This window comes from Pinus tabuliformis, chromosome X (genome assembly GCF_031772625.1).
Source record: "Pinus tabuliformis cultivar Carrire ecotype Pingquan chromosome X, CPIR1, whole genome shotgun sequence".
NCBI classification, from domain to species: domain Eukaryota; kingdom Viridiplantae; phylum Streptophyta; class Pinopsida; order Pinales; family Pinaceae; genus Pinus; species Pinus tabuliformis.
The window spans coordinates 417,013,523-417,020,137 of record NC_142308.1 but is presented as its reverse complement, the minus strand read 5'-3'; the positions used below and the strand labels follow the sequence as shown (position 1 = coordinate 417,020,137).

The 6,615-nt window shown below is 35.9% G+C and overlaps 1 protein-coding gene across 1 annotated transcript; it reads left to right on the top strand.

Moving 5' to 3' along the window:
- Nucleotides 1-2,993: 2,993 nt before the first annotated feature.
- On the top strand, nt 2,994-6,248 carry LOC149140315 (alcohol dehydrogenase 3-like). The gene is made up of 10 exons (XM_089452915.1): nt 2,994-3,113; nt 3,288-3,424; nt 3,662-3,708; nt 3,985-4,310; nt 4,512-4,594; nt 4,705-4,780; nt 4,884-4,945; nt 5,386-5,481; nt 5,591-5,752; nt 5,928-6,248. Exons 1-10 carry the CDS (start codon nt 3,074-3,076, stop codon nt 6,045-6,047), a joined length of 1,149 nt encoding a protein of 382 aa, XP_089309041.1. The 5' UTR covers nt 2,994-3,073; the 3' UTR covers nt 6,048-6,248.
- Nucleotides 6,249-6,615: the final 367 nt, after the last annotated feature.

Below are 6,615 nucleotides of genomic sequence, written 5' to 3'. Positions count from 1 at the left end.
ATTCAATTTTATTAATAGGAATTTTGATATATATATATATATATATATAAAGGTACTAAATACATTGCCATCCCAAAATGAAATCATGTAGCCATCCTTGGGTGATCGAATCGACAAATCCCTCATGATAAATCAAATTATATGTTCTACCTGTCAGTGATAGACCCTCCTTAGATAAAGCATCTACCCTCATATTATGTTCTTTATATACATCACATTAATTTACTTATAAGAAAGTTGATGAGATGTCTTTAACGAGTTGTGGTAGAGCCATGGGATTAATGTTTTGAATTTGGAATAAATTATTCATCCAAGTAATAATGAGAGACATGCCCCCATCACTAGAGCCAAATCGGTATTTTTGTAACTGGAAAATTTTAAGATTAAAGTGCAGCTCTAATATTCGATTTGATCTCCTACAACATAATCACATGGCTAGTCCTTCTTACATGAATAATGGGGGATGCCATGGCATCCGCTCGAATTATAGTGGTAACTTCAATTCAAAAACTTCAATTCACCACAAGAAATAGATCTCTAAAAGGCTTCAAGATGTGCCTTGCAAATCAATCGTGAAAGCAAAGGTCCACAATATGTTTTTCCCATGTAAATTAAAAGACTTTTCCACCTTCGCCCAAACTAATTATGTAAATTTGCAATGAATAAAGAGATGATGAATGTTTGCATTGTTATCTTTGCATAGAATATGCATGCTAGGCCCATGCACATTTCTCTTTTGAAGGAAATCCCAAGTCATTATTTTCTTGGTGAGAATTAACCACATCAAAATAACGCTTCTAAGAAGGGTCTTAATCTACCATAGAGGCTTTCACCACCAAACTAGATTATTGTAATCCTGAATAAGGGATTTATATCCCATTTATAAAATGTAGTATCCCTCCAAAGAATTATATGCCCATGCAGCTAATTCATCTCTATGGTCGATGAGTCTAATATATGCAGTGACCAGTGTATGAATGAACCTCTCCCAACTAGGTCTATGGGCCTTTGGGAGTCCTATTTGCTCAATAATTAACCGACCCTGCTTCCAGATGGAAATAGATCTTGCACCCACGCCAACATTCCATGGTAGGAATCGACTAATTATAGGGAAATAAAGTGAAAGTGTTTTCCACTTATATGGAATCCCATATATATTCTAGTTTTCCTTTCTTACCCAATCGATCATGGAGTTAAGGGAAATACATTTGACCATTAAGAGGATATCTCTCGACCAACTAGAATTGGGAATGAAATTCCAAATTCCAAAGAGATTGAGCTACAAGTGACTATCTAGAAAGATGGGCATCTTCTAGGCCCCATCCTTCCCATTCTTTTGGAAGGGAAATATTTCCTAGTTGGCCAAATTTGATCCTTTGCACTCCCCACAACCTCTCCAGAGATAATTAAAACATAATTTCCTTATCTTTTCTAAGATAGCTTTTGATATGTACGCCAAGAGGTGCCAATAAACTGGTATAGCTTACATAATTGATTTGACCAATAATAAGTTGTTTGCTTTGGATAGCCACCTATTGCACAAGAAATGAATAATTTTTTCAACTAGAGCAACCAACCAGTGCCAATCAATTTTCTTATAGTGATTTGGCTTGATGTTAAACGAAAAGTCTTATCCCTTCTTCCATATAAATGCAAAATTATCCTAAATTTATTAAAAAACTAGATTAAAAGTGAGAATTCCTAAATTTATTAAAAAGCAATATTAAAAGTCAGAATTCCTAAATTTAATAAAAAACAATATTAAATTACTAAATTTAATAAAAAACTATATTTAAAAAGGAGAATTCCTAAATTTAATTAAAAACTATATAGTTAAAAGTGACAATTTTACCTTTATATTGGATGAAACTTTGACCATTAAAATTTAGGATGACCCAAATTTCCCAATGGCATTGTTTAAGAGGACACAATTTCTCCTAACGAAAAATCTAATCTTTTTGAATCATTCTTTTGTTTTGATGGTAGAAATGGATTAAAAACTATATATTTAAAAGTGAGAATTTAACCTTTATATTTGATGAAACTTTGACCATTAAAATTTAGCATGACCCAAATTTCCCAATGGCATTGTTTAAGAGGACACAATTTCTCCTAACAAGAAATCCAATCTTTTTGAATCATTCTTATGTTTTGATGGTAGAAATGGATTCAACATCATTAAAAACTTTTGGGACACCCAAAATCAACCCAAATTTGTAAAAATTTCTAGGGTTTCGATGTAAATATGTGATTTACGCCGAAACCCCTATCATATATTTGTTATGGATCACATAAGCCTTAATTCTACGATTTCTACTATATTTTTTTAAAATCTTACAAAAATTTCTATTATTTTCTGGGAAAAATTATGACTTTGTTAAACGATTGCTTTCACAATTACAAAAAAAAAATGGACTGGCTAGAACCCCGTAAAAACAGACATTTGACTCGCTAGAGCTCGAACCCCAGTAAAAGCAGACATTTGACTCGCTAGAATCCCCTAGAAACAAAAAGCTCCATGCATCTAGGCCGTGTGCGTCGTTTCAAGGATGTCCCATGGGATAGGAAGCTGCATGAAAGTGGACTTTTAACACCCACGGTCCGGAGAAAGTGTGAAATAGTTATGGGCCCCGGCCCCCGCTCCGCCCCGCTCGGGGACAAAGAGTAGAGTTACGGGTGTTGTTTCGGACAGCATAACTATAACTATATACATATACATATTGCGGCCGCCAGTATTAGCCGGAAAGTAGGGACCGCCACCGCTGGTTTCTACACATTCCGTGTCCGCGGCTTAAAAAAAAATCAAATCCGCCGTGGTTTGTGTTTGGAATGACATGGAGGCGCCCATAGTCATATTCCCATATATGCGGAATGCCTGAATTGGCAACACGTTCACGCCGACCCCAAACGAACTAGTGTAGGCATTTCAAAGCAAGTAGAATATAAATTAAGGATCCATCTCTGCCTCCTGCAACACCAACGCTAAAGACAAAAGTTAGTTAGTTTGTTTGTTCGGCATCATATAATATATTACATACGCTAGCAAGAAAATACCGTTTGGGCAGAAAGGAAAATGGCGATCTCTACTGCAGGCCAGGTTATCAAATGCAAAGGTAACTACTTCAGTTCAGTTCAGTTCAGGGCAAGGAGTCATTTCAGGGGAAAATTGATTTTCAGGGTTAAGCTGGATTTATGTAAACTGTATGCGAGCTTCTTGAAATCTGATATATTTGATATGTGTGCTTCTTGAAATCTGATATATTTTGATATTTGTACTTGTGTTGCAGCTGCTGTTGCATGGGGAGCAGGGGAGCCTCTGAAGATTGAAGAAGTGGAAGTGGCTCCTCCACAGGCAATGGAAGTGAGAATCAAAGTGCATTATACCGCCTTGTGTCATACAGACCTTTATTTCTGGGAAGCAAAGGTATGCTATTAATAATTATCATTAAACATCAAGAAAATTTGAAGGAAGGATATTGATTACACATCTCCTACTCCTCTGTACTGTATAACACATACAAATATTGCTTTTAACAGTGAAATGAAATGACTGATACTGCTGTGGTTGCATATCTCCTACTGCACTGTATAACACACAAATATCACTTTTAACAGTGAAATGAAATGACTGATACTGATACTGATACTGCTTTGGTTGCAGGGCCAAACTCCTCTCTTTCCCCGCATTTTGGGACATGAAGCAGCTGGGTATGCACCCTGATCTTCCCCATGAACTCTCTGTATTCAAAAAATTCAATTAGTCATATTAGCAGGCATGTGGGATTTCAAAAAAAATAATTACTCATACTAGCAGGCATGCAGGATTTCAAAAAAATTAATTAGTCATACTAGCCGGCATGTAGGATTTCAAAGAAATTAATTAGTCATACTAACAGGCATGCAGAATTTCAAAAGGGGAAAAGGGAGAGAAATTTTCTTGTGATTTTTATTGGTCACTAACCATAGCTTGGTTGGTTGACACAGAGTTGTTGAGAGTGTTGGAGAAGGGGTGACTGACCTCAAGGAGGGTGACAGTGTGCTTCCCGTATTTACCGGAGAATGTGGAGAATGCAGACACTGCAAGTCAGAGGACAGCAACATGTGTGATCTTCTAAGAATTAACACTGACAGGGGGGTTATGATAAATGATGGGAAGTCAAGGTTTTCAATCAATGGGAAACCCATTTATCACTTCCTTGGCACATCCACTTTCAGCGAGTATACAGTTGTGCATGTCGGTTGTGTTGCCAAAATTAATCCAGAGGCTCCTCTTAACAAAGTCTGTATTCTCAGTTGTGGAGTTTCAACAGGTAAATCATTTTTCTGGACTTTTTGAGGGTACCTTGCTGATGATTGTGAAATAAAGATCATCAAAATGATATAATTGACAGTGTATAGTGTTTTATCCAATCCCTAAAGTTATGGTTTCCTGGACTGTTAATATTAAAATCATCCATGATCGTTCCCTTGATTGAACTTCTTATTCAAAATTCATTTTGTTGTGGAATCAGGCATGGGTGCGACTTTGAATGTAGCAAAACCCAAGAAGGGTTCAAGTGTAGCAATATTTGGCCTTGGGGGTGTTGGGCTTGCTGTAAGTGAAATTCATTTCTGAATTTTTCCTTTTTGGGATCAATATAATATGATGAGTTTAGAGTTTAATTTTCTGTTAGACATCTGACATGGGCTTAACTACGCACGCAGGCTGCTGAAGGGGCAAGAATTGCAGGAGCTTCTCGAATAATTGGAATCGATTTAAACAGTGACAGATTTGAAAAAGGTTGTAAATTGCCCATTTCCATCATCATTTGTTAATCAGTGTATATATATGTTGACACTGAAGAATTTCCTTTCCTTTCTAATTTGTGTTGATGCTTTTACAGCAAAACTCTTTGGTGTAACGGAATTTATAAACCCACTGGACCACCAGAAGCCTATTCAACAGGTTGGTTGAATGGCCTTTAACTTCTCTTTTCAAGATCGGAATGCTTGTTTTATTTAATTGAGTTGATATTGTTTGTCTAGTAGCACGAATTATTGCATCAGGAGGAGAAGCTTTCTCTATTTTAGTTTATTAATGTTACACATTACACAGAACTTCAGTCTTCGACCTAGTCTATAGATTGAAGTGAAGCAATTAAATAATAGCGTATGAGGGTGCACCTTGTGTTACTAAATATAAATCTTCTTGTTTCTTTTAATCCTTGTTTGTGCTACAAACATAGATCTGCAGTTTCCCCTGTCTTTTTCAAATGTATTGCTCTTTGTTGGTGCTTAATAGATGTGTAAAATAATTTATGTTAAAACTCATTTCAGTTTTGTGTTGTATTGTATTCGGAGAAACGTTTTAAATTAAAACTAAACTCCGGGAGCTTATCTTATCAGGTTATTGCCGAGAAAACTGATGGAGGGGTGGACTACAGCATCGAGTGCACAGGGAATGTGAAGGCCATGATTCAAGCCTTCGAATCCTGCCATGACGTATTTACTTTGCCTCCCCTTTCTTCTGAGATTGTAAATATACCACACTCAGTTTTAGCAACTATGCATATATGCTGATCACAAGGGTATGAATATTTTTGTTGTTCAGGGTTGGGGTGTAGCCGTTTTAGTGGGGGTCCCTCATTCAGACGCGGTCTTTGCAACCAGTCCCGTGAATTTTCTGAACGAGAGGACGTTGAAAGGAACATTCTTTGGAAACTATAAGCCCCGTTCCGATTTGCCAGGCCTTGTAGAATTGTATTTGGATAAAGTAAGACATCTATCATTTACTTCTGATATAAATATCTCTCTCACACCGGGCCTGCTCATTTCCTTTCCTCCTACTGAAGCACTAGTCGTCTTTAATTAGACTTTTAATCTAACTTCCTTTCCAAAGGCTTTTAATCTAACTTAACTTCTTTTCCTGGTTTATTTTTGGTCTGCAGAAGCTTGAACTGGAGAAATTTATCACACATGAGGTTTCATTTGCCGATATCAACAAGGCATTTGATTACATGATTAAAGGAGAGAGTTTGAGATGTGTGATTAACATGACTGGTAATTAAATGGCACACAGGAAATATTCAGTTTTCCAAAGTTTCTTACAAATTGTGTGGTGAATCGCTATTATTCTTAAGTTTCTTACAAATTGTATGGTGAATCGGCATTATTCTTTCATATGTACAGAGGTTTCCTTACATTGAATAAATCAAAAGGGTTTGGACAAGGATACCAGAATTCCAGTATTGTTACGTGAAAAAGGTTTGGACAAGGATACCAGAATTCCACATAACTTTTGGACAAGGATACCAGAATTCCAGTATTGTTATGTGGAATAATTGTTATGATTTTAAAGAAGTGGTATTGTTTCCAAGGAAGTTTATATTATTGATTGATTCATTGACACAGTACTGTGGAATAATAATTGTTATGATTTTGAAGAAGTGGTATTGTTCCCAAAGAAGTTTATATTATTTATTGATGCATTGATATAGTTACGAGGAATTTTAGTTATTGTTAAGACAACTTGTTAGAAATTTGAAAATTTATTCCTGTGAGATATTAGAATTGAGATTGTGAATTTTTAAAGATTTCTTATTATGAGAAATCAAACAGTTTGCAATAGTGAAACTT